The following is a 27,966-nucleotide window of genomic DNA, read 5'->3' on the forward strand; positions in this document are numbered from 1 at the left end:
CAGCAGGTCCCCCTGGGTTCACACCAAACACTCACATTTCAGGATTGTCGACATTTCACCGCAGCCAAAGGGCTCTGGGGCACGAGACCGTCACACCTACAGCACAGAGAGGACCTGAAGGAGCAACTGGAAGGTGGAGTAAGGTGAGCTTTTCAGGATAAAAACACCTCCCTGGACCCCACCATTCGGTTTTCTCTTCTCCATGGGAGAAGAGGCCCTGTGCACTTCCAGCCTCCCAAACAGCAGGGAAAGGGGTAAAGCAGTCTGTGGCCTCCAAAAAGAAAGGATCAGACCTTGTGCCCACCCAGGCAGCACCCACTGCCCTCCGCCCAGGGAAGCAGCAAGGGGAGAGTGGTGGAGCCAGACAGAGAAATCTCAGGGCAAATGTGCAAGGAGATACTTTAAACCACCTGTGAGCAGGTGCAAATTACAGAAATATTTAAAATTAAATGAGGATGAATCAATAGACAGTAGGCATTGGTGCTCCCAGGAAGCCAGACAGAAAGAAGACCTCCCCCGGGGACAGGGCGATGGCAGGGAGGGAGACGGAGACAGCAGCAAGCGGAAGAGAAGCCGAGAGCAACGGCAAGAAAACTCCGAGCACTGATTAGGTGCCTGAAAGGTGACAGGTGAAAAGAAAAGAAAGAAGACAGCTTGCTTTAAAAATAGCAGAACCAAACAAAGTCCATGAAATAGCCCAGGCAGGTCAAACCCTCCCTCTCATACACGAAGGGCAAAACGGGGCAGAGGGAAGGCAGCAGGGGCGAGGGATCGGGTCCCTTCTCACAGGGAAGAGCGGGTGGTTCCCCCGCCGCAGCAGGTGATTAGGAAACAGTTTCTCTTCCAGCCACTGATGGAGGGAGGCAGGATATTAATGCTTTCTTTTAATGTTTTTTTAGCCACAAAATGACATCATCTGGTTGGTATTTGGGCTTTTAAAAGAGCCGGTCACAGCCTCTGAGCCGATAATGTTGATTTGTATTTTCTAGACAGGTTTTAAAACCGCCGGGATGCTGCAGGGCAGCGGGAAGCAGTGGAGTTTGGGGTGGCATCGCGGGAGAGGCAGGTTGGATGGGGAGGGCAGGAGTGAGGGAAGTGGCTGATAAAATAATCATTGCGTAATCAGTGCAAAGTTAAAATCTAATTAATAATGAACAGTAATCTAATTCATCTCTGTAATTAAGAAGTGCAACTACTAATTGAAAATAATTACATTTTAATCTAAAATCATTAAAAATAATCAAATGTTAACAAAAGAAAAGGCAGCCCCTGGGAAGGTGCAGGAGAAGGTGTAGCTGATGCCCTGACCCCAGGTCCTATGCACCAAAGCTGCTCCACAGCTCCCGCAGCATGTGCCCAGCCCCAAATCCGCAGGGGACGTCCCTGCTTTGTGCCTTCACTGCTGGGAGGTGAGCAGGTAGGAAAGGCACAAGGTACACAGAGGTGGACCTCAAGCTTTGCACTAGGAGATGGGCAACCAAAGCCCAGCAGGCAGGGCTGGGAAGGGGTAGTGCTGCTCCAACGCATGCTAAGAAATGCCACCGCGGGGCGTTACAACCCTTTTAATTCCCCACCGCACTGCTAGCCCTGTCCCTGGGGACCAAACCAGCTGATTTCCAAGAGTTGGGGTGGGCTCCCCCACCCCAGGACTCTGCCGTGCTCCTGTCTAGGGAATGTCACCCATCGCCCTGTGCAGCCCCTGCCTTGGGTGGTGGCTCACATGATGGCTCCCAATGCTCTGCTCTTTTTCCCATCCCAGACCAGCAGATCCAGTTCTGCCTGTTCCTTCGGAGCCTCAGCCACCCCGCATTTGAGGAGGCAGGTCTCCCTGCTCCAGATGAGCTGGTTCCCTAAAGCCCGGGCAGGCAAACCAGCAAAACCCAGCAACTGGCTCTATGGTACCCACCAACAATCAGCAATTGTTCCCCATGGCCGAGCAAAGCACGAGGTGCACGTGGATCAGACCTCTGGCTAACAAAGCAAACCTGCATATTCATACCCCACCAGGTGCAATAGCCTGGATGACCTTAACTTCCAGGCACAATGGACTTACAGGTCACAATGTTCGTGCCCGCTCCTGTCTCACCCAGAAGACTGAAGTTCTTCCCGCAAGGCTCAGGCACAATACCCGATTCCCATCCCCAAGACCGCACAGAATGCGAGTCGTCCCAGGGATGCTCCTACTGCACCCTCTGCTTCATCCTGCCCTCCCGCTCTGCTTCTCCAGCCCGTAAAATTGATAAGCGACTCTGTAAATCCCCTCAATGACACAAGGGAGACAGGAAAGCACCTTACCTGGAGCTGAAGAAGGCAAGTGGCCTCCTCAATGGCTGGCTGGCAGCTACCAGGGATCCCGGTATTTGAGTGTTGCGGTCTCCTCCCCAGTCCCATTTTCAGAGCAGAAAAACTGGCTCTGCTGCCTGCCACGGGCAGCACATGACACTGGGAACATGACCAGTCCCACTCATACCCACAAGAGCCTCACAGACATTGCCTCCAGTGCGGGCAGGAGCAGAAAGACCTCCTGACCCTTTGCAAGCAAGCCAGGGCAGCTCTAGAGGCTGCAGATGTCCACGGGGACCAGCCCTGGGACTAGGGAGGGCACCGGGGACTCAATCTGGGAATGTGCTATGGTCAGGACCCTGTCTGAAGTAGAGAAGAGGGGATTTGGGGGTGTCCGTAAAACCACGGTAGGAGGAACCTCCAGCAGGTCCTTGCTCCCCTCTTGGTGGGAGGTGTCAGGCTGCTCCAGGAGGTCCAGGCAAGGCTGGACCAGGCAGAGCACAGCTCTCCCAGCTCCCTCTGATGCTTGCCCTTGCTGCTGGCTTTCACTCCAACATATCATTAAGCAAATACCTGTCAGCTGAGAGCAGTTACCAGCAGGTCTAAACACTTGCATAATGTGCTTCCCCTCTACTGCAATGCCCTCGTTTCTAATCCCAATATGGGATAATAACAGTAACAATAATGTCAAGAAGGGCTTGTGTACCTGAAAGCTAATTTGTTTTCTCCACCTAATAAAATGTATTGCCTCTCCCGCAAGATTTGCCCCATTTAAAGCCTTCAACTCTACAACAAAGTTGCTTCCGCAGTCATTTTACTTTAATTTACAGTAATTGCAGCACGCATGGAGCCCCCTCCCACTGAGCAAGACTAACCCTGGGTAACCCCTGTACAGCTGCTTGCTCCCTGCATAATCACTTAAGTCACTCATCCCAAACTCCCCCACTCTGCCCCAGGCCTCCTCCACCGGAGCCTGCACCGGCCCCAAATGCAGAGCAAGAGTTCCCTCGGCAGGTTTAGATCAGAAATAAGGGATGGGTTTTAACGGCAAGGGTGGGTAAACCCTGGAGCAGCTCAGCAAAGCCGGTGGCAATCCCTGTCGCTGCCAATTTTACAATCAATAGCAGTGGTGCTTTCTAGCAGAGATGCTTCAGGTCATGCACAAATCATTCGGGGGACTCCCGGCGACCAGCGCTCAGTCTTGGAGTAAACAATGGCAGCAATCTCGCCTGTCCCGGCACAATGCAGCCGCCAGGTCGACGCAGTCGGGTAACTCGGGGTACAGTGCAGGAGCTCAGTGGAGACGTGCACAGGGAGCACAGCACGGGACCCTGGAACAGATCCAGGGAGGCTGTTTGGCGTCGGGACCGGCTGGCATCCAACCCCACTCCTCTGAGCAGCTTCTGCCGAGGATCCTCCCCCATAAACACCACGCTCGACCTTATTTTTAACTGGTGACCTCATTGCTCGCTCCCTGCCAGCCCCAGCCAGGCTCTCAGTACTCTGATGCGAGGGACCTAAGCCTGCAGCATCCTCCAGTTAGAGCAGCCCAGGGGACAGCCCTGCCATCGCTCCCTGGGCACGAGGACACAAAGCATCACCAACCACCTCTCAGGGACTGCCCCGGCCATCGGGCCAGGGTGTAGCCACCAGCATCTTACAGCACAGGGGTGGCTGCCACCACCCAGCAGGACAGCGAAGGGTGGCAGCTGCAGCCACTTCTAGGTCCCAGCCCGCAAGCTGCGTGGGCTCTGCTCTCACCCTGCAGCGGGCACAAAGCTGCCCTTGAAGGAAGGAAAGCAACCTGCCAGCCAGCTCCTGAAACACCAGCACGTGGCCACCGCTGCACTGCTGTCAATGTGCAGAGCTGCGAGGGACTAGCGAAACTCCCAGAAAACATTAATTAGCACAGTACTGGGCACTTATGTCCTCCATTTCTGTGCCAAGAAGCCTTTGGCTACAGAAGACCAATCTCTCTGCTTAAATCACATCATCATAGACCACTGTTTATTTAGGATCCAGCGTGCACACCGGGGAAAGAAATGCCCGAGCTCTCCTCCCCTTCCTGCCTCTGAGTCAAGCCATTTAATTTGTGCTGCGGGTGACCTGGGACAGCTGTCCCCTTGCTCGGGGCCACCAGTGGCAACATAGCTGCTGCTTCTTCCAAACGAGGACAACTGCTCACCCCGCCTGTGTCAGAGGTTTTGCTGCTACTGAACGTGCGTGTTTTAATAATGAAAAATGAATCCCTGGGAAGCTGATCGGGCAAGGGCTGGGAGCAAGTCCCAAAGCCCACCAGGAGGACCAAGCCTTTTTTATGTTTTAAACCTTTCCACAGCAGCTGCCAGGAAGCAGCTTTTACAGCTGCAAGTAACAGAATCTCTCCCAAGGAAAGAAAGTAATTGTGGAAGGCGCTTTTTTACCCTCCAAGTCACTGCCAGCATCTTAGCTAACTCTTATCTATTCTCAGCCACCTCTCACCTCCCCAAACACTACCAGAAGTGCTCAAATTACTGCCAGCTCTCATTAGGTTCATGCGCAAGGCAAGGCCGAGCAATAAGACCTCCAGACAGTTGGATGCTGAATTCTGATGAATCCCTTGGGTAGGAAGATTTCAGCAACTGTGGAACTGTTTTTGTTGGCTATCTATTGCAGTCCTTATACTGGCACACAAGTGAAGCTGGTGCACAGCTGATTATTGCCTGCTATAACAAAATCCAGGTGGGCATATGACTGAAAGAATTACTGTCTGCATTTAAAAAAAAAAAAACCCCACACACCTCATTTCCTTTAATTATTAAACTACTCTACACTAAAGCACTGCAGGTCAGTATAATTTATCTGCAAGAAAAGCAGCTGCTGCTTCATAAAACTCTATTATCTTTATTTCTTCTCTTCTGACATTTCCGTAAATTTTGTCTTTGTGGCAGGAGCAAAGCTGCCATTTTGCACTGATGCAGGAATTGGGAGCTCGGCTGTGGGAGCTCTCACTCCCCAGCCTGGGTTCAGAGCCTTCTTTCCTATGAGAGGGTACCCTGCCACGCGAAAAGCCCCAGCTGTCCCAGCCCTAGAGCAGCTCCCAGCCCTGCTCCACAAACCAGAGTCAGGGCTGAGAAAATAAAAACCACAGTTCGTTCTTCTCATTTCATTCGTGCCCATTGCTATCTTGATAGCTCTTAACTGAAACGGTTGTCAAAACAAATCCTTTTTTAATAATGCTATCAACGTAAAGAAGGAAAAAAATATAAAGTTTATTGTAGTGCAGATTTTTTTACCCCAGACACACTCCTTTCAAGTCTAGTTTTCTTTAAGATGCAAAAAAAGGCTCTCCCTTTAGAGATCTGATCAGTCTAACCAGGACTAAGGCAAGGCTTTTTCCATATATATAAAATCAGAGGAGCATTAGACAAAAGGTATTCTAATAATAAAAACACTTCTCTACTGCACAAATAGAGCAGAGGAATGTTAAGCCTTCAGTACAGCAGAAATGTGCAAGACCTGCTAAAACCCAGAGGATTTTAAAAATGGGATTTGAGCATCATTGTTACCAATGAGCAAGTAGAGAGGCAGGTCTGACACTCGGTCACCTCTGGTTAGCTATCCTGGACTTCTTAAAGTTCCATTTTAGCTGTGGATTTCTGCTCTTGTGATTCCAAGAGAGGCTGCTCCCTCCCAATGGGCAGGCTCAAAAGATAGAAATTGCAAAAAAGAACAAAAGGGAACTTTCACAGCACAAAGAAACAGATACCATATGTGGAGCAGGCTCTGAGACAAGTTAGGACTCCCGCTAACAGAACCAAATTGCTTCCTCTCCTCTTACTTTAATACACCTTCCAAGAAGAAGGAGCATTGCATTATAGTGTTTTTACACAGAAATAGGAGAAAAGCAGTATCTGAGTTTGTGAACAGTCTGTGGCTGACATGTCAAGCTGCACTGAAAAAGGGGACGACTCCTGCTAAATTCTCTCATTAAATTGCCCAAACACGAATCAATCCCTTTTAGCCAGTTCTCATTTATTGCTATAAAGAAAAGTACCCACATTCTTAGGGCCAGATCAGCGTTTTCCCAGCTCGTGCTGAAGCAAGCATTCTGCAAGGGAATGAGAAACAGCACCCTAGTGAGAGTCCCCATCCCACATCCCTGAGTCATTACAGACATCTTCAGGAAGCCGGGGCTTCTCTTCAGCAACAATGGCTTGATAAGGAATCCTCTCTGCTCTATTCTTTCCAGCCTAGGAACTGCAAGATTCATAATCATAAATATTTGCCTTTTCTTGCACCTCCTATCCAATATTCACTTCAACACCAACCAGGAACCTAATTATGTCTCTCTGACTTAAAAATCACACCATGATTTTAGCTAACTCTTAACTAGCCAGCTGCTACTCTTTTCTCCAGCATTGTCTTCACAGTCCAGAAAGCTTCTCCAAAGAGCTTGTTAACACATACAGCCCAGGGATTTCAGTGAAAAGAAATAGACAGTCCATGAAAACAGAGAAGCAATCTGCACTTTAAGTCTGTCACGTTGTCCACCAGCCTGGACTATGCTAATCACATCTCACAATGTGCTGTAAGAGCTGTCATTGCCAGGCTGCCTTTAATCACCGTTCTTGCAGCAGCAGTGATCAGAGTTAATCTTTTTCCCTTTAATAACAGCCGTTACATCATTCTCCAGCATGGAAACTATGGGGAAGGTCAAAAAGTTCTTAATTAGAAGGATTTTTATTGCTGTGATAGTTCCGTTCTAGCCTCAATAAAAGAGATCTGCAGTACAGGCAGCAAGAGCTGGAAGGCATCTTGGATATATGAAGCACTGTTTGAAGCCTATGAAAACAAAAATCAAAATACACACATGAATAATTATGCTACCAATCAGCTTTGCTAACCACATACTCATTTCAAACAGCATTGATTAATGCACATAAGAAACAGAAGCCTAGTGCTTGTCGGATTTTTAAGGCTTCAATCTAGAAATCATTCTAGAAATCAATTTAATATTAAGTTTTTGAGGGGCTTTATGCCACTAGGCAAAAAAACAACTGGCTTAAAAACTGCCAAACAAGATCAGGTGCAATCCAAATGTAGGATATGGTTTTCGATAACAGATAAGAATAATTTATTTCAAAGTGAAGCATAAGCATGCTGTAGCAGGAAGGAAGAACACACCAACAGGAAACACCCGTTTCCTACCACACCTCAGAAGTTTACAAGCATTGAGAACCAACTTAACAGTTAGAAGTGTTGGGACTCTTGCATGCTAATTTCTGAGCTTGTCTAAGGTTTGACTTTGGACATTTAATTTCTAGAAATCCAGACTGCTGAATTTAATATGTGTCTTCTGACCCATCATAACTGCCAGCTGAGACCATATAAGGCTCACTCTTCACTAAGTAACTCATCTCTTGTGCAAATCTACAGACATTTATGAAAACTTTGAAGTTATTAGATAGGTAAGCAGAATCTTAGACCATGGGTTAGAGAACTTGGCATGCATAAGGATACTGAAGTGGAAAAAAACAGCATATCTATTTTTTAAGTATTAGCTTAAAGTTTTAACTTTAGCATAACTGACCTCCAAAAACACTCCAGTGATTAGGGGATTAAGCACATCTGCTTTCTCTTTGACCTGCAGAGATCAGACATATATTATCCTGATTGAAAATTTGATCACATTTCTTCAAGCAAGATAAAGCTAAATCCTCAGTAAGTTTAAAATCACCGTTGCTCCCTTGACTATAGGAAAGCTAAGTCACAAGCTGCAGAGGACCTGCCTTGTAGCATGCAAATAAGAACAAAGTAACCCGCATATGCCCAACGCAAGTCGTATATGAATACACACATTACATCTTCAAATGAACTGTGGACAACTGGAGAATTTAGAGATAATATTATCTTCAATAAACACCTGAGTGTTTTGGAAAATCCACAACAGGATCACAAACCTTATTTTCTTCGGTTTCCTTAGTACCGTCAGCACCAATTCCCACCCCGACTCTGTGCCAGGCTGAATGCAGCAGAAGGCATTCAAAAGCTCAGCATACATTCAGCTGCCACAGTTTGGGGAACGCTGACCTAGAATATCGGTTCACAGGGCAAAAAACTGCATATATAAATGTGCAAACACAAAAAGCACTTCGTGGTGAAGATCCCAAGGCTGTAATCAACTAACCACATCTCATTCCTAAGAACTATGGTCTTAGGGTAACTCTTACCCCTGCAGTCGTTAAGCACGTAGTAAACTCTTTAGAGAAAGCTGACAGTTCTTTACAGAGCACAATCGTCATTCTGTGGAAGAAGAGTGCGAAAACCATGTAGTAAACACAGTCTACAAGAATAACTTTCTTTTAGCATTTCTCTAAAACACAAATACCTTGTTTCCATGCATGCAAATCTAAATTAAACCAAAAATGATATGGAGCATATAAACAGTGTATGAAGAACCAGAAGTTCCCCAAATAAATTAGGGAGGGGAAAGATGGAAAAATAAATAATTAAAGCTGAAGATCTGAAACAGCATTCAGAGGACAGACACATCCATTCAGGAAGGAACAGTACTAACTTGCTTTTTTTTACTGACAAGTGTCATTTTCTGAATTAGAAAGTATTGCATATTTCATACACTTGCCAAGTATCTCCTGACATAAAAGAAAAATCTCATGTTATGCATTATTGGTAAGACCAATCTACTAATTAGTGCAGTAATTTTACAATATCACGTACCTACCATACTAAATGATTAACAAAGAGGTAATTAAGAATCACTTTTATACAACTGCTTTGTCATATTTTAAATGTCTATCTACTAACTAGCATAAGCTTAGGGCAAACATTCTTCTTGGCTATATAAAAGTCTTCAAGTAGGGTTTCCTCTTTCTTATCAAAACAGTCTTTAAGCTGGAAAAAGAAAGAGACAGCTGAATTCTGCTGGAAGATAGTGATGCCACTCATAGCAACTTTGAACACATATACAGAATTCAAGAGCCCTGCACCCCATGGATTTGCAAGGAAATTAGACAGTTTAATCAGTATGAAAGTAATTATGCTACACATTTACTAAGAGATGAACTTACTGTGAAAGGGACTTGGCTCTGTCTATGGCTGTCACCTCTTGTTTCTGACCATGTAGAAACAAAGCTGCAGTTTTGTGAAACATTTCAATGGAGCATGCTGTCAGTTCAGCCAGACTTCTTATGGCAAACGCATGAATATCCTACAAGAGTTAAAAAGATCCCCCATACCATACAAAAACTAGCAGCTTTTCTTATTTAAAACAAGCGAATCACATAATGTACTATCACTACACTGCCTTTTCCGACCTCAGAATCTGCACAGAAATAGAAACCCATAAACTCCGGCAATCACAACTGTAACTCAGCAGCCAGATAAACACTCTGCAGTCAGATATTCTCTTCCTTCATTGCTCAGTTACCTCTACTGATTTTTCAGCATAATGGTCACCATCTCTGGATTCTACTTCTTGGTTTTCTTCACTCTCTTTTTCTTCTTTAGGAAGACTACTGTTGAATTGTGCTATCCATTCATGAGCAGATGTCCTCACCTGTATGAAGATGTGTCATAGCATTTAATGACTGGAATGTAGCCCCCCCTGCACACCACAACAGATGGAGTATTGGATCTCTCTAGAGGAAGGAAACAGCTACGACTCCTGAGCTAGTGAGGAGAACCAGGACAAATGATCCTAGTACCTTCAGGACTTTGTAGAGGGCTGGCTGCCATGATATAGTTGAGGGCAATCATTTCTCTAGCACCAGATGCTGGAGTTTACCAGCAAGATCACATCTAACAGAGGTGCTTTAAAAACATGTCTGCAGAATGCTGCTGCCACTTGGTGGATCTGAAGGGTAGTGAAATGAAGGCAAGAAAGGCAATTCTACCTCATACCAACTCCGGAAGGAAGTAAAACCAGCTGCTTTGCACCAAGAGGAGGGCTTCAATTCATGACTGTAGGTTGTGGTGGCTGAAGGCTTACTGCTCCCCGTTATCTTTGCCACCACTTATTACTGCCCAGTGACAGGGCAAAGACATACTGATTCAGAGCCAAAGACATCACAGAACATGATTTTGCCCCATGAAGTCAAAGGAAAAGGCCCATCTCTTTTGCCTACCATTGTCAAAGGATCTAAAACATGGCTTGTTTTTATGCATTTGATATTTTCACAAGCAAAGCAGGACTGAGAAGCAGTTCCTGTGAGGAATCTCTCCAGCTTTTAGAAGATGGGAAATAACTCACCATGATCAGTTTGTCCGGCTTTGAGGAGATATGCAATTCTGAAAACAACTCTGTTACTTCTCTTGTGAACTCCTCATCTCCTAAAGGACAGGAAAGTTAAAGAATCCACACAAAGGACAGATACAGGAATAAGCAGCACTTCAAAGCACAACTAGTTCTGCACTAGTCTGTCAACTGTTTCCTTTATTTCTCTTTGAATCATCACCTCAGGCAAGAATGCATCAAGCCTGGTCTTCTTTAATACAATTTATAAGGTAAGTTCTGAAAGGTGGAGACACCAGTGCCAGAAGGTTAGCTTTTGCTTTCTCAATTCTGGCTTTGTAGCTAAGGTAATTCCCTTTTTTTTATTTTTTTTATTTTTTTTATTTTTACAAGGCAGCATTTTATAATGCACTAACTTCCGCATCACCTTGGAGAGTCTGAAATATCACTTAAAGCCTATGGTTCTCCTATTACATACGGCAGGGCAGATGTTAACAGTGGGGGGAAGGCTGTGATATCCATCATGTGCAAACCTATAAGATACATTAAATGTTAAATGATAGCAAGTGCAGGTGTGTAAGCCCTCCCTGATGAGCCATTTAGGTAAAAGCAATTCAAGAAATTTACATTTAAATCTGCGTAATCCTCAAGAATCAGATGGCTCTTGCGTATAGAGGCACCTCTGAGTCTTTTGGTCTGTGTGGCTAACTCTCATTCAAAAAATAAATAAAAAGGCTTTTTGCTTTCCCACAGTTTGGACAACTCTATTCACAGTCTTTCTCTCATGGTCAGGGGAACCCACCAACTCTTTGAATTTGCATCTTGCTTCAAGGTCAGTTGTACGAACTGCCCAGGAGTCAAGCAACTCTAATCCTGCTCTGGCAAGAAATCATTCCTGCTACAGAATTAATGCACAGCAGCTTTCCAGAGATGAAGGGTATTGCTACCCATCATGCTCCTGGCCACAGATGGCTTTAGGATTAAGCATCCAGCTAAAGAATAACTTAACTTTGGCATCATGCCCATTGCTAGTGATCAGGGCTGGTTGGTTCTACAGGGAGAATTTCACCGAGAACCAGCTTCTCCTCCCAGAACTTGGGGCTTTCTTACCCTTCTTTTCTTCCTCTTCTTCTTCAAAGAATTCAGGTAGAGAAAATGCTTCTCTGAGTTGTTCCATTTCCTCCTTCAGTGTGTCCAACTCTTCCCCAGCGAGGGCATTTAGAACCGATTTCACCTAGTTAGGGGCAGCATAGCCAAAGAGAGAATTATAAAACCAACAAGAAAAAGAAACGGGATGGAAGATGCAGCACTGGTGTACGTTGCATGTAAAAACATCATAGATTGCTATTAATGAGAGAGTGGTATTTTCCCACGAAAAGGAGGAAAGGGAAAAAGACCTATTTCTGAAGTCTCATTAGATAATAATGGATTCTTAAGGAGTTCTTCAAATAATTTCTTTCATAAAAAAGTGAATGACTTCTGAAAATTGCATGCTGATCTGCCCTCCTCCCTGCCCCGAGACAGAGAGGACAATCTTTGCTGTGCTTACAATACTCTCCTCTTCTCCAGACCAAGGCAGCAAACAAGTGGGTATGATCAGAGAGTAACTTGTGAAAAGTTGTTGAAGATATGCAGGAACTGAGACTATGTGGGTAAAGAGAATGGCTCTAGGAGCTGAGGACAGGACATAATGCTCCCAAGGTAAACACCCGATCATAATGCAGGGGTCAAAGTGAAGCTGTGTAATCAATCACTTTATAGCAAGTTCTGAGCACTTGATTTTACATGTATATACATATATTTCTAATCTTTTTTTCCCTGCTCAGCTGAACTCAAAATAGAAGGCAAATTGCTCAAGGCCATTACCTTTGATTCACTCTCTCTGGAAAGCATCTCTAAGGCCTCCAGATGCGAAAGACCCTGAAACTCATCAAACAGTAACCCATAATGGGCTTTCTTCTCTGTAGCCATGGTAACCTCAGTAGCTGTCTGCTGCTCTTCTTTTTCCTTTGCCTCTCGTAAGACCTGAAAAAGAAAAGCAGAGGACTCGGGTCAGTGCCAGAAGACACAGAATACGGGAGGAAAAGGCTTTTGGTTCAATAGTAAAAAATGGTTGCTTAATGACAGGACCGCAAAAGAAGGGAGAAGAAATGAGAGAAACCAATGAGGAGCTGATACGGAACTGCCATACCTGAGATAACGTAGAGTTTCTGCTCATTAGGCCCTTGGTTTTTTTGAATCCAGGGTCTCCCTCAGCTATTACATCCATTGTCTTTTTCCCGATGAATTCCAAGGCATCCAGACCTCCACTAATAACACTTTTTCCCTAGGAACCAGATGTGGATAATAGACAGCGCGTAAAACTCACAGAAGACTATACAATTGGAGAAATTGAATTGTGAGATTTATATCAGCAATGTTATGCCGGACACTCACATAAAAGCCAAATTGGTCCTTGCCACCCTAAAATTCAACCCTAATCGCCACAAAGAGAGCAGAAGGATATGGAAAGAGCCACAATACACTATCATCCAACAGTGTAATATAGCACTCAGACAGCTGCAGCAATCTGATGGGAAATACATTTTTATTTTGTGAACAAGCTGGTTCTCAGCACATTAAAGTATTAAACTATTGCATTCTTATCCCTCCAATCAGAAAACACCAGACCTGTGGGTTTCGGTTGCTAACTCTTGCTCAAGCCTTAAAAGCAGAAGCAAGCTTTCCATCTGCGGCTCTTTCAGATTCACAGGCAAATTGACAAGACAGCAGATCACAACAGCACAGTTTCTAAGGGTAATGGGTTCCTTTGAAGTGCATTTCTCATGGTCACAGGAGCAAGCTGATTTCCAAGCAATTTGGGCTAGTTTCACAGAAGTTTTTGAAGAGGAGAATGGATTTCATCTCTAGACAGTTCTGTGGAAGTCAGTGGAAATATACCAGGAATGAGTCTGACCCTGCATTTACCTGAAGAGTCTAAAGGAAGCGAGCAGAGATAACAGAGTACAGAGGTGACATGCACGGGAATGCACACACCACACAGTCCACCGTTAGGTTTTTTTGTTATGTATCAACACTTAATACAGAACTATCAAAATTCAAGACAAGTTACACATTAAGTGCCAGTTAGAAGCAAGGCACAGGATAAAGACTGCCTGAAGGTTGAAACAGTTTCTCACCATTCATCCCACAAAAGTCAAAATTAAAGTTTCCCCTTACGATGTTTCAGATGAAAGGCAAAAAACCCATCACTCTCTTAAACCCATTTTCTCCTGCATTCCCAACTCACTCACTGTGCTTTGGACAGCAGTAGAGATGGTTGATAAAACTCCAAGAGCCCCAGCAATAGGAAAGGAACTGCCATCATCAACTGCATCTGTGCTGCTAGCATCAGGATTCTCGCTTCCTGCATTAGAAGGCAGAAAATTAACTTCCTCACTCCCAAAAAAAAGATGCCGTCAGCTGCAGAGTGGAGAAAATCTACAAACACCAAGTGTCAGCCAGGAGCACGGCTAGAATTGGGATTATTTTCCTGCCCACTTTTCAGAGCTAACAGAAGCAAGCAATAGAGTATTATTTTAGCACACAAATATCTACCACAACATGCAAGATGCAGAGTAAGGTGATGTTATTTTGGGGCTGATTCTGTTATGAGAAACATTTCAGTATTGTTCTTATGCAGTAAAAACCAACCTCTTGTAGCATCTCTACTCTCTGAAGAGATTTCACCAGGACTGGGGATCCCAAGGGTTGTTTCTGCTTTTTCTATGACATTTGAAATACCTTGACCTAGAGAAGATAGCAGCATTACTTTAATCATGAGATACAACAGAAATCAGAACAGAAACAGGATTAGGGCTGCATATTGTTTTTTATTATTCTGGATTCCTCCTGTTCAAGACAGTTTACCCAGCATTAAAACCTACTATCCAGCTTACCAATGTAATGAACTTGGGTTTCATCTCAGCTTTTAAATCAAGTCGTAAATACCAGCTGATACCAGTTTAAAATACCAGCTGAAAATTATGCAAACACCTTAAAAACTTGAAAGTCATTTTGGCTGTGCATATCTCTTTAATCTGACTGTACCTTTTGGTACAAGTTTTCCCCATTACTTGAACAATTCTCTTGACGTTTTTCCAATAATTGCTGCTATAACAGAAATCCCTTTCTCTAGAAACAAGCTCAAAAGCACTAGCTTGAGACATGAAGCATAGTTAAAATATTTATCAAATACCAGAAAGAGCCTTACCTACAGTAGCTACAGTAGCAGACGCAGTTGACAGAAGAGATTTCCCCCAGCTTCCCCAGTACCCCCATCCTGTCTGAACTGCAGCAGGAGAATCTGAAACCTTTAATGAAGAAAAGCAAAAGAGTGTGATGCAGGTATTACAGTGAGGAGAGGAACACAAGCAGTCTGTGACATATAACTTTTGTGCAGCTTTTTCTTTTCAGATAAACAGCGATGTGAATTTTCAGAAAAGGAGTGGGGCTTATGCTCAGAATTCTTCTGTCCTCAAAGCCATCAACCATGAAGTCACATTACTCAGAGCTAGCACAGGAACACACCTTGAGGGTTTCAGCTGCGGGCTTTTCTGTGGCAGCAGGCTGGCTTGGGGGTTTGGGTTCAGGTCTTTTCCGAGTCATAGGCACAGGCTCGAGCTCTTGCTCTCTCTCTTCATTGCTCTCAGTGCAGCCAAGTTCCTCTGCTTTCTGCCCATTTTCGTCAGAGGTTTCTTCCTTCAGATTTTCACCGCTGTCTTTCTCAGACATGACTGTGAACATCCATAGAAAGCAAAGCAGATAAAATAATCACTCCCTCGTACACTTTGACATTAGTTCAAAAGCATCACATTTGTGTTTTAAATAATTAAACACAACTAAGACAGAAATCCCTTCATGTTGCCACACATACTCGCAGGAACAGATTATGTTTTTAAGCAAGCGTGTACACCACGTCATGTCTGATTGGAAGAAATGTCACACTTGGAAGCTTAAAGTCCCACAGAAACACGTGGCTTTATCTAACTGACACACCCTCTCTGCAGGAAAGAAACAGGTTGCTAACTCTGAAAAGCAAATGAAAGGTACAAAAGGTCCTCAGATAATTAAACCCATGACTTGCTTCACCAAAAAAAAAGCAAAAACAAATTGCTTGGGATGGCTGCTTTGAAGGGTGTCGGATACGAATGGGGATAGCTGTCAGAAAGCCGGGCAGGTAGGTACGCAGGCAGCAACTGGTTCACTTTTGTATTTAGGGCTGAGCTTTGCCAGGGTGTTAACACCACCCAGAATTTGAAATATGCTCCAGCTGCCACAGCAACCGGCCCCGACGTTGCCCTTCAGGGATGACGGTGCCCACGAACAGGGCTGCCATGCTGCGGCCTGCTCACGGGGGCAGAGGTTTCTCTCTCCTCCTGGCTTCGCTGGCAGCACTTCACCAGCTCCGGGGCAGTAACTTGAAGGCAGCAGCAGGCAGGGACAGGCAGGGCCACGCTGAGCACCCCACAGCCCCCCGGCATCGCCACCGGCGTGAAGCTGTGTCCCCGGAGAGGGGGCCACTGATGCAATCAGGGCAGCTACCCCCAGCCACGGGATTTTGTTGGCTTTCAGCAAAGGGGGAGGACAGCAGCCCCTATGGAAAGGGCAGCTCCGGGTGACGGGCTGGGGACCCCCACCCCATTTCCCCGTGATCCCCTGCAGCGGCTAGCGGGGCCCCTCACCCCGCAGCAACCCCAGCACCCCCGGGCCTGGCCGGCCGCGGTCGGCTCCCACCAGCACCCCGGTCACCCCCCGTACCCCCCCCCAGCCCTGGGGGGCCTCCGCTTCCCCGGGAGACTCCCAGGATCCCATGACCCCACATGGGGCTGCCTGACCCACAGGGGACCCCCGGGTTCCCTAAAGCCCCCCCCATGGGACTCCTGACCCATAAGGAGACCCCCAGATGCCCACAACCCCGCCATGGGGCTCCCTTCCCAACAGGGGATCCCCAAAGGCCCCTTCCCCTTGGGACTCCCCGTCCCACAGAAGGCCCCTTGGAGCCCCCTGTGCCCCCGAAGGCCCGCTCCGCCGCCCCGGTGCCGGTGCCGCCCCCGCCTCACCCGCCAGGCCGGGCCGCCCCGCCAGCTCCGCACTCCCCCCACCGGGCTGACCGTAACCATCGAGGCGAGGCGCAGAGCGGCACCCGCCGGCTGACCCCGGAAGTGCGGCCCAGCCCGGAAAGGCGCGCGGGGAAGCACGTCCGGGCGGCGGGGCCGGCGGCGGCGGAGGTGCGCGGCGGGCCGGGGCGCGGGGGCGCGGGCCGGGCCGGGGCGGGGCAGGCCGGGGCGGGGCAGGCCGGGCCGGGCCGGGCCGGGCCACCCTCCTCCCGGTGAGAGCGGCGTACCGCTACCTCACTGCGTTAACGGTGACGCCAGGTTTCACCTGGGGGTCGGGGGAAACGGCGCAGCGGCGTGCAGGCCCTCCGCGCCCTCCCCGCTGCTGCGGGAGAAGTCGGGGGCCCGTGTCTTGCCCGGCTGTTTTGGCATGGAAGTGCTGCCGGGGGGGGAGGGGGCGGTCCTCTGGCGTGACGTCAGGCCCCTGTGACGTCAGGCCGGCGTGGCGGGGTTCCCTCGGCTGCCATGTGGGGAGTGATGATGTGCGTCGTGTTTCCCGCTTTTCCAAGCAGCCCAGCTTGAGCGGGGTTTTTCCACGAGCGAACGTGGGCGCGTGTGGGGCCGGGGCTCTGGGGACGGGCTTTCCGTTTTGTGGCGTTTCGTGCCTGGTCGTTTTTAGCTGACAGAGGAAAAAAAGCTCGTTTTTGTGTGCAGCCGATCCCGTGTCCTTCGTGAGTTACCCCGAGACACGTGTCAGGCAGCCGAGGGACCGCGTACACGCAAAACACCCCGTCCCGTAAGGCAGCCACGCGCGGGCGAGGTCTGCTCTGGTCTGCTGTGGATTTGCTCTTTACGTTGGTTTTTGAGCTGCGGGTGCAGCCGCTCCCCTGCGGCTCAGCAGCGAAGGCCGGTGCCGGCAAAGGGTGAACCCTCCCTTGGCATCTCCCGTGCTGGGAACGCCGGTAATGTCTCTCGTCAAGACCACACCGTCTGTTTTCCCAGGAGTTAATGTCTTCAGGGCTCTGCCAAATGCGGCTCCCAGATTTGAAAGAGGGTCAGAGGAGCCTCGCGGGATGGTCACAGCAGCCTTATTTCTGCAAGACATCACGCTGCGAGTAGGAAGGTGTGCTCTGTGCAAAAGCGATCCATGTGGATCTGTTTAGTGCGCGTTATTACCAATTAGCTTGTTGTAAAAGCCAAAATACGTTTCCGCGTCATGTGCCAGAAGTGGCAGTCAGTCAGAGCAGTCTGTGGTCGGTCAGGTGTGTCTCGGTTTATTGCTTCACTTTTCTCCAGGTATGGAATGGTGCTATGAGCAGTGAATGTAAAGCCATATAACTTGCACCCTCTTGGGCCCCAATTTTGCAGTGCCTTATAAATGTGTGTAATTTTAAATACTATCAGTACTTCCATTGACCTCAGTGGGACTACTATAGTGCTCTAAGTTAAACACACATACATTTTTTCAGGATAAGAGCCAAAGATGACTCATACGGGCGTATGCATCACGGATTTTTATCTTTCCATCGCTATTTGTTGTTACAACTTACGGTTTAATAAAGGTTAAATATGTTGAGCTCAATGTCAGGTTCAGTTGTAAAATAGCCAGTTTCTCTTCTGCACATTTCATGTTGCTTGGGCTTAATGCTTGCTTGAAGAATTGTGATGTTGGCACCGTTCACGCTTTATCCTTTTTGGATCCTTTATCAGCTCCAGCAGCTGTTTTGCATAAGCGTGATGGTTGAAGAATATGGATTTCACAAATCATTTTATTTTTCGCAGCACTCGGCAGTGAGAGATCATTGTCTGCTTAGCAATAATGGCTTTTCCAAAAGCGAAATGTGACAAACAATTTCTAATAAATCAGACCTCGAAGAGTTTAATAGTAAAATTCAATGACCCATCACCAATGTTTTATCCATTATGCAAGCTCAGTGCAAATATAGTGGAGAGCATATGCAATTACTGAAGATAATTATTCTTACGAGGGAAAATGTTGCTGAGTATTTCTTGTGTTAAATAATTGACTGAGGTTCCTAATGTCATTTTAGGAGGAGTGTGACTCAGAAATCTAACAATTTAAATTTAATAATTTAAAATGACAATAACACCAGCAAAGTACAGGAGGTACTGGAATTATTCTCTAATAAATCTAAAACATTATTAGTTGGCAGGTTATTGTTTTGGAAGACTGGAAGTTATTCTATGCATTTGATCCAGTAACGAAGGGGAGGGTTTGTCTTCACTGCAGGGCTACCCTCAGCTGTAACTGCATCAAATGCTGTGAAGTCAAGTCCCGATGCATGCAAAAGCCATTAAGTGCAGTGGCATTTTTAAGTGAAGGCAGCTGGGTCATGGAGTGATGTATGTTGAAGATCTGTGACCACAGCACCTCACTTGCTAGCGCAAGCCGTCTCGGACTCTCAAATGGCAACTCCGGCAATCCAAATGCCAGAGGTCCACAAACTACTGACAATCCGCAGCCTGCCTTTAAGAAATCTGCACAAGGTTACCAAAGCAAGCAGGTCAGTTGTCAGCAGCCTTCTGAAGGCTTTGAAACACTCTGAAAATACTAGGGATCTAAAAAAGGAAGGTTAAAAGCACTCCTTCAAACAGAATAATAGTTGTTGATCAGCAGCAACCTTAGTACTGGGGTTTCTTCAGACCTGTGATGTGGCTGGGATGCTCTTCTCCAGAGGCAGCAGGACTCGGTAATGCTTTCCCTAAAGTGTAACTGGTGGAAAACAGGAACAAAAGAGGCCTTGGTACTGTTTTGAACCGTTTAGCTGTGGGAAAGTAGCTTCTTCAGCACAATGGCATAATTGAGTTCTCAGCGCTGGTCTCATCTTAAACGAACGGACAAGAGGCATGATAGAAAACAGAGTGGGGCCAATAAAAAAAAAAAATGAGGGCAGATGAAGAGATTGCTATTTACAGAGAAACAAGTGGAGGGCCTGTTTTCCAGTTTCTCTTGCAGGATTCAGTGGGTGAGTTGGTTAGTCAAGCTTGAAGGGGAGTTGGACACAGCTGTCTTCTTTGCCTTCTTTGTTAAACTGGTTTTGGCAATAGCCGCAACAGAAATGGATCAGCTAACACGTTTCTCATTAGATGTCAAGTCTGGAATCTGGTTTGACCTTTGACAAATTAACTTTAACTCAAAAAAATTCCTAGTCTGGGTAATGTGTTATCAGCAAATTTTCCCGTTCTTGAATACGCTTAATTTTTCTCTGCTGAAAAGCCAGTTAGTACAAATCACCTGTATTTATTTATATTACATTATTTTTCATAAGCGATAGGTTTTCTGTCTGCTTTAGGCAGTGTTAGCTAGTGATTCTGGAAGGATGAGAAGTGTCTGCATTATTTATTAAGAAAATTTATTCCTTTGTATTGTGATATTTATGAAATTCAACTCTACTAGCATTTGTTATCGGTAGCAGAAAAGATGATAAATTTGAAGTCACACAGTCAATGGGATGAAGTGAGATATTCTTTAAGATAACATTTTGGCTTGTGGCTTCTGTACTTTGTAAATTGTTTTTTAGGGCTCTGGAGCAGTCTAGATGGAATCATAACTTCAGGGAATGCATATTTGATGAGAAATTTTCTTGAATCAGGCTTCCAGGAAGATTGATTACAGATTTTCTCTTATCGGTGTCATCTCATTTTGTTACAAATTGGTTTTATTCTGGCTTTTAAAAAAAGAAAATCCTTGTGTGCAAAGAACATAAAATTAAAGGCTGTATCCTAATGCCTTAAAATATCTTTTGTGCACGTTAATTTGAAGAGTGTGAATTCTGTCCCTAGACAAAACAATTTTTCAAATTGCTGTGAAACATGGGGCAGCATTTGGGTAGAGAAGATGATAAACCAGATATGACCGCTGAGATGTAGCAGCATAAAGTAAAAGATTTTCAGCAGGAGCTTATTGTAAAACAAACAAGAAAAAAAGAGGCAGAGTTAGAAAATACAGCAGCAGCAGCAAGAGAGATTGCAAAAAAGAAAGTGTGTTTAGACCTCAGTGTCCTGATATTTAGAAAGAGACTTCCTCTTTGTGGCTGTACATAACTGCCAAGAGAATTTCCCCAATGCAAGAAACTGTAAGCATATTTTGTAGTATTTAGACATCTAACACCAATTGTGCCTCTAAAATCAAGTAAGTAGATATATAAATGCTAAAAATCAGATGTGTGTGCGCTTTGGTTTTTCTCTAGATGCTAAATGAAAGACTGGCTTTAGAAAATTAGGGCTTAAAAGCACTTTGATATTGGTGGGGAGGGAGGCAGAAATTATATCCTCTCTCTTGCTTCTCTTCCTCTATTAAGAAAGCACTTTTTCTCGGTTAACAAATGCAGAATCCACTTTCTGACCCCAAAGATAGTTATGCATTTCGAGTAGTCTGAACAATTTGTTCTTTTTTTAAAACCTTTTTCCCCTTAATTATTATTGTTCCTGAGATTATTTATTTGGATGGGAAGATGAACATCTAGAGGACTAAAGGTTGTGCTAATGCCTTCTTACCCTCGTTTTATTACTGTGTTCTGTGTAAAGCTCTGATTTGGAACCTCTCAACTGACAGTTTATATTATGCTAATCGAAATCTGTTTACTGGAAATGAAATTTGAATACGCCGTAAGCTTGCTATCATTAATAAACTTCTTTTTTATTTTTTTCAGTTGGATTTCCAGTTTCCCCTTCTAATATTGATGGTCTTGAAAGTGCATTTGGATCCAAGACATTTTCTATCGCTGAACAAATCAAGAGCCTCCTCTCCCATCTCAGAGCAATACAGACAGCTTAATATCATATGACCTCATTTCTCCAAATTAAATGAAAAAAGAATTTTCTCTAGCTTTCCATGAAGCTCAGCTATTGCCTGTTAATTTTGACTGTTAGTGCTGATCTTGCAATTGGATTTACACTGGAAAATGTAGCTTTTAACGGGACAGTTGCTTTTGGGTCTTTCAATACATCACTCAATACAGTGTCTCAAGCTTTAGTAAGTTCTCCAGCACACCACGATATCATAGCCAAAGAGGGGACCAGTATTTTAATTGAATGTAAACTGAACATCAGCCAGTATGAATATATCCTTTGGTATAACTCCAGAGGACACCTGCTTGAACAGAAAGATGAAGGTGAGCTTTCCTGCTGGTTTCTGTCCTTCAGTATTCCCCTTTTATACAGTATCTGAAAACCTCTGGGACTTTATTTCTCTTCCTATCCTCCCATTTTTACATTTTTACAGTTGGGAGATAAGGAGAGAGTAAGACAAAGCCCTTTGCCCTCTGGCATGTGGCATGTGAATTACACCTGAGTTCTTCTGTCCTAGCCCATCCATCCAGCTATGGTGCGCCACAGAATCATTTAATTCAAGAGGCATTGCAGTGTTCAATACAGAAGAAATGAATATGCATCCTACCATACTAACTGATGTTTTTATTTATTATTGCTCTGGTTTGTATTATATTTTTCCAAACACATGAATTAAACACAATTCTCCACAACTTGTGACCTTTTCCAGCTGTCAATCAGTGCTTTAATTTTGTTACAGGATTTTTTTAAAGCATGGGTAACTTAGTACATTTATTTTCTGGTTTATGCACCAGTGAGACGGTGGAAACTAACGCAATTTGTAATGGCCAACGGTGAAATACATGCTATTTAACCCTTTTGTACAGAGGGAGAATATATTTTCCTACCCATTGGCTTTTATAGTTCTGTCCCTGTAGTTTTTAATTTTCAAAAAATAATGTCTTTTAGAGATGCATGTGGTTTTCTCTACTCTATTAGTATTAATGAAGGTCATCGAGCTAATTGATAGGATCTTCTCGGAGGCCATCTTTCTGCCTTAAGTATTCAGTAACCCCTTTGTAGTTAGAATGCCATTTGGCTATTAGTTCAAAGTATAGTAATTAGAAGAATGAGTTATGAAAACAGTTTTCCCCCTAAGTTATAAATGCATAGGAAATACTGTATAAAGCTAGCTTCTTTTATTGATTTCTTTTTATATGGGTTTTGTATATCAGCACTGCATGCTCAGCAGAAAACTGTGTCTCAAGAAAATCCTGTGTTCTTTTGCCAGCAGAGCCATTTACAGACTCTGATGTTTTTCATGGGTCACTTGACTTCTGACTCCAAACGTATGGAAAATTAGACTTTATAGGGGACATAACATAGTGTTACACGGTGGATGAAAAGCACTAGTTAAAAATTAGATTCCCTGTCAGAAAGAGCTAGCAGTCCAAAAGCACACAAGAAACTGCAGATGAGAGAAAGCAGTAAAACCAGAGTAGCAACAGCGCAAAATAATTTACCATTAAGCTGTAAGAGCGGTACCTGGTTTATGGCTTTCTGTATCAGAAGGATGAAAAGGAAATTTCCATCCTTGGTGTACTGTTTGTATTGTTATGCTAGAAATGGCCTGCTTACTTCCAGGCTCTGTCTCCTGTTGATGGAGCAAACAGTGTGTGTCTAGTTTACCAAGTGATTTTTGTTTCATTAACTCAGTTTATTTCTTTTGAATCTCCAGGTGGACGGTGGAGGATTGCTGACAATTCCCTTAACATCACAAAGGTCAACTTTGCTGACCGGGGGCGATACACGTGTGCAGCTGTTAATCGTAATGACACCTTGTATTACACAGTCACCCTGAGGGTTATCTTCACTTCAGGAGACATGAGTATCTACTACATGATTGTGTGCCTCGTTGCCTTTGCTATCACCCTCATTTTAAACATAACCCGTCTGTGCATGATGAGCAGTCACCTCCGCAAAACAGAGAAGGCTATCAATGAGTTCTTCAGGACGGAAGGGGCTGAGAAGCTTCAGAAGGCTTTTGAGATAGCCAAGCGTATCCCTATCATTACATCTGCCAAAACGCTAGAGTTGGCCAAAGTCACTCAGTTTAAGACCATGGAGTTTGCTCGGTACATTGAAGAGCTTGCCAGAAGCATTCCCCTGCCACCACTGATCCTTAACTGCAGGGCATTCATGGAGGAGATCTTTGAGGCTGTGCGAGTTGACGATCCCGATGAAGTTGGTGAGGAGGAAAAACAGACCCAAGCCTGCGGTACCCAAGCTGCGATATACCCCATCAACCCAGAGATCAAGCGCAGCGATTCACCAGCTGGGGATTCAGATGATGGGTCCATGAGTGAGCAAGGTCAAGAGATAGCTGTTCAGGTGTCCATTCACCTGCAGTCAGAAGTGCAGAGCATTGACACTGTTTCTCACGACAGCTGCCAGTTTGCGCCTTCTGAGGAAGGCACCTGCTGATTCCAGCAATCCGCTGTTGTGAAAGAAGCACTGGTGACCCTAGGATACTGCGAGAAAGGGGTCTGCAAACAAGCTGCCTCAGTGCCATATGCACAAGAGTTTTCCAAATTGCAAAGTGCCAGAAATGCTGCTGAAATCTGTATTTTCTGTCAGTGTTGATCTAGTGATATCAAGTCTGTTAGAGAAGGCCATTTGGAATATTGTGCAGTGGCTTTTCTTTTTAAAGCAAGCTTGCTATACTATAAAGCAAGTAATATAAATATTTACAGAACAGGAATTCTTTGTCCTTGGCTCCTTGGTAGCTTCTGATACTTCTGATCTACATTGGAAGTGGCCAAGCTGAGCAAGTACAACTTGCAATAAGACCTTTTCCTTTGTGAACTCTTTCTTCCTTCACAAAGTGAGCCAGAATTCCTTTGAGTCAGTGTTGTCCTGATGAATTGAGTTGTGTGCTCTTTTTGAATTGCCTCTTGGTGCGTGTAGCCCATCAGAACCATGGTGAGCTTGAACAAATCTGTTTTGTGTCGTGTGCTTCTATGTTGCTATCAAAATGTACTGTACTTAGGAAAAGAATAGTACCAGGATCTGCTGCTGGATAAAATTAATTGTTGTAGCTTCAGAGCAGCTTAGAGAACAACCAGTGGGTCTCAGTTTTCCATGCATCTGCGGAAAACTTGTGCGTACTCTAGTGTGTGGAGAGCAAATTGTTACAAAGCTTGTCGCTTAAACTTGGTGCTGATTTCCAAAGCGCCTTACCCTGGTTCTGTCCTACAGAATGGAGCAGTAACATCACTGCTGGCACTGTCTTTCTTTTGACTTTGCTGATTTCACTCACTATAGAAAATCCAAAGTTTTATATTGCATTTGACATTGTTGTGAGAAAAGAATGACAGTAATCGTGTTGTGGCATAATTTAAAAATGAATTCATCTACAGATCAGGTGTCTCAGGCACTTCTTTCTGAACAACATTATAATAAAGGAGGCGAAAAGTAGTGACGCTTACTCACTTTGCTCTGGCTAGTACTCTCAGAAAGCAGTGGAAGAGAGAGTGGTTAGCGGAGGGACTGGCTGAGCTGTTTGCCAGCCACTGTTTACAGGAGTGGAGTAACTCACTGAACATGCCCCATCTCATCTGCTGAAGAGGGGTGGCAGAAGGGAGAGGTGTAGGTGCTGACGTACGTACACACATAAGTACTTCACCAAGGATCTCCCGCTTGGTTTCCTCAGCTGTAGAGATCCAGCCTCGAGGAATCAGAGTGCAGACAAGAATCTAGTTTCTTCTTTCACTCTTTGGTGCTGATTTTTTTTCTCCTTAACATTTGTAAGTTGTATCACTTAAATAGCATTTTATATCCTGTTGAGATTTAGTAGATGTAAGGCTTGTAAGCACTCCACAAATTAATTTCTTACAACTACTGGAAGCATATTGCCATATAATTTTAACAACTTGGCAACAGGAGCACCATTTAATTTCCCACAACTCTTTTTTCTTTCCTTATTACAGAAATGTCAGTCGAACAAGTGATTCTGGATGGCTGCTCAGGATTCTTAAGAGGATTTGACATTACATTTACATGAGTAGAGACGGAAAACTTTAGCAGGCACAGTGGTAATAACAGGGTGGGGCCATCTGTTTTAATGCATGCTCATCACAAAGGGTCTGAACAAGTTATATTTATCGTATCATAGCAGAGAATGGGAAACTGAAGCATCTATTACCATTTTAAACTACCTTCTGGGGAAAGTTCTGCACCAGTAAATGCAGCCTAGTTGGCTTTGGCGGTGTTTGTCAGGAAGGAAGAAAATTGCTAGCCTTGGTTATAGTAGCGTTCTCACCAGCTTGGTACCATTTCCAAGACTGTAGCAAATGTTGCCTGCTTCAGGGGAATAAAGCCTGCTGTAGACACTTAGGATAGCTACTGCCCTCAACAGTAACTTCTTTTTAGCTTCCATAGTTTGATGGCACTTTATGTCCAGGTGAAAAGTTTGTATAGTTCTGTGTAACCTGTCTGGTTTCTTTTTGGAGTGATCAGTGTTAAAAGATACTCTTGTGGATAAATGCCTAGTTCTCTCATAAGCCCTGCTAAGATGCTGCTGGCTTCGCTTCTATACTACAACGAGTTCTGCAGGTTTGTTGCACATGCATGAGTGGAGATTTGGGGGTTTGCACCACTTTGGATGTCCTAGTTGAAAGAAGAAAGGCCACAAGAGAGAATGATCTGTTTTAATCTCCTTTGTGCCCCAGGCCATCGGGATTGTACCTGCATCTGCCTTTTTTCCCCATAAACAGCTCTCCTTGCTTCTGTGAAACCGTTGGCACTATATGCAGCAGTACCATCTTGGATATTTTGCCTTGAACTACGTACGCAACGTAGAGCTGCAGCTACAAAATCAAAGCTCCATTTAATTGCTTCCGAAGAAGCAGTTATGCAATCATGATTGACAGATGTCTCATCACAAGTGGCAGCTTACAGGCAGCAGAATGACACTAGAGGTGTGTCAGATGGGTGTCAGGAGAGCAGTTTCTAGATTAATTCAATCTGTTCTTTGATTTTTATACTTTATTTACATAGCTCCGAGTTCTTACTAAGCACAGTTACTTGGTGTCTTCATGTGTCCTGTTGCTGGTGGAGAGGAAGGAATGATCGTGCATAAAGGCCCTCAGAAATGCAGTGCTGCATAATAAAGGTAACAGTTTTGCTGAATTATTACAGTATTTTGTTCGCTAAATTAATTTCACTCCTGGGAAGGAGGCTGGTTTGTACCGATTTCAGTAAATCAGGAGTACTTATTAAATGTGGGAACTGATCGTACTCCTACTGAATTCAATTAGAGCAGATTTGAAGCTCTAGTGTATTTTACAAATTATGTTACAGGATTTTTATGCATCTGAAAGCAAGGATGGTGGTGATGTCATACTGTAAATGTGATTTCCAGAGAATGAAACCTGACACTAGTTTCCAAACAACTTGTGAACTATTCTTGTTATCCTGAGTAGATGTGTGCACTTAAATTTGTTTGATGCGTTTAATTGAACATTAACATTGAAAGATGATGTAAATGTCAGTGTTTCTCTCTTAACTTTTTGTAGGACAAGGAGAGTCTACAGTGGTTTCCTTGCTTTAAACTAAATTCTTTGACAATCACAAGGCTATTTTTCTCTTCTTTGTGACTTACTTTTATTTTAAATAATGTTAAATCTACTTGTTATCCAAGAGTACCTAAAACTAACTTTGTAGTAGTTATTTGTATTACCTGGATTGTAATGTAACTGTTTAATGTAACCACATAGGATTTCATACTTTCATAAAATGAATTGATAGATTTGCAAAATAAATTAAAAACAAAAGCCTTGTTTTGTTCAGAGTTTTCCTTTTTATCAGTAAGGGGTGATGAGTAGCTGTCTATCCGAGGTTAAATAGCAGCTGTAGTCAATACGTTAGCCAGCCTGACAGAGGTTGCTGGGTTATTCAGTTGTCTGACAGACCGTTTCTGCTATGACATCTTTGGGTCTCATTTTTTTCTGTTTCAAAGTCCCCAGCAGCATCTGTAGTAATTGTTACCAGCTGCATAAACAAATAGTTGCAGACCTGAAACAGTTTCAGGAAGGCCCATGCGTTCTCCTTGATCTCACTTTTGCAAGCTAAAAGGGCAATTGTGAAGTGCAGTAACCTTCAGCCACAAACTTGTATTTTCTGTTCTTACCTTTTTCACAGGATTGTACTATTCTATACTGTAATCACCTCTTTTTTTTTTTTAAATCCTCCTCAAAACCCAGTTGGATGCAACTTGTCTCCTAAAAGGCAACACAGTACAAATGCAGAGTATCTAACGCCTTCAAGTGATCAAGTCTGTGTCACTGTTTTTCCAGTGAGTTGCTTAGATGGCATAAAGAAATTTCCACTCCTGCACCAAGGGAAGGATGTAGCCTGCTCTCACTCTGCATCCCTAGAGCTGCAGGAGATGTAGGTCTGACTTTACCCTTGCTTTATGCTAGCCAGCAGTTTATTAAATTACTCGGGGAGGGAATAACATCCCTTGGAGTGCTGTGCTAAGCATATTGAGTGGGAAGGAGGGGA

General features: G+C 44.5%; 2 protein-coding genes across 10 annotated transcripts; one reads left to right on the forward strand and one right to left on the reverse strand.

The window, feature by feature from the left end:
- Positions 1-5,510: 5,510 nt before the first annotated feature.
- Positions 5,511-17,027, reverse strand: FAM114A2 (family with sequence similarity 114 member A2). Of its 5 annotated transcripts, none has more exons than XM_075164232.1 (14): positions 16,940-17,027; positions 15,086-15,291; positions 14,769-14,868; positions 14,210-14,305; positions 13,810-13,922; positions 12,708-12,842; positions 12,383-12,541; positions 11,627-11,750; positions 10,535-10,614; positions 9,713-9,841; positions 9,354-9,493; positions 8,496-8,568; positions 7,856-7,909; positions 5,511-7,107 (listed from the first exon to the last, which is right to left on the reverse strand). In XM_075164232.1, the coding sequence occupies exons 2-14, from the start codon at positions 15,287-15,289 to the stop codon at positions 7,006-7,008; spliced, it is 1,509 nt and encodes a 502-aa protein (XP_075020333.1). In that variant the 5' UTR covers positions 15,290-15,291; positions 16,940-17,027; the 3' UTR covers positions 5,511-7,005. The 5 variants fall into 5 exon arrangements, with proteins under 5 accessions (XP_075020333.1, XP_075020332.1, XP_075020335.1 ...); XM_075164231.1 differs by lacking the exon at positions 16,940-17,027 and adding an exon at positions 16,618-16,726; XM_075164234.1 differs by lacking the exon at positions 16,940-17,027 and adding an exon at positions 16,669-16,686.
- Positions 16,740-27,242, forward strand: MFAP3 (microfibril associated protein 3). 5 transcript variants are annotated; one of them, XR_012675905.1, is made up of 4 exons: positions 18,722-19,322; positions 21,285-21,746; positions 23,141-24,384; positions 25,392-27,242. XR_012675905.1 is itself a non-coding variant. In XM_075164236.1 (3 exons), the coding sequence occupies exons 2-3, from the start codon at positions 21,467-21,469 to the stop codon at positions 23,884-23,886; spliced, it is 1,026 nt and encodes a 341-aa protein (XP_075020337.1). In that variant the 5' UTR covers positions 16,740-16,785; positions 21,285-21,466; the 3' UTR covers positions 23,887-24,879. The 5 variants fall into 5 exon arrangements, 4 of the variants coding, with proteins under 4 accessions (XP_075020337.1, XP_075020338.1, XP_075020340.1 ...); XM_075164236.1 differs by lacking the exons at positions 18,722-19,322; positions 25,392-27,242 and adding an exon at positions 16,740-16,785 and having other exon boundaries at positions 23,141-24,879; XM_075164237.1 differs by lacking the exons at positions 18,722-19,322; positions 25,392-27,242 and adding an exon at positions 17,080-17,153 and having other exon boundaries at positions 23,141-24,879.
- The last annotated feature ends 724 nt before the right edge of the window (positions 27,243-27,966 follow it).

Source organism: Calonectris borealis, chromosome 15 (assembly GCF_964195595.1).
Source record: "Calonectris borealis chromosome 15, bCalBor7.hap1.2, whole genome shotgun sequence".
In the NCBI taxonomy this organism is placed as follows: domain Eukaryota; kingdom Metazoa; phylum Chordata; class Aves; order Procellariiformes; family Procellariidae; genus Calonectris; species Calonectris borealis.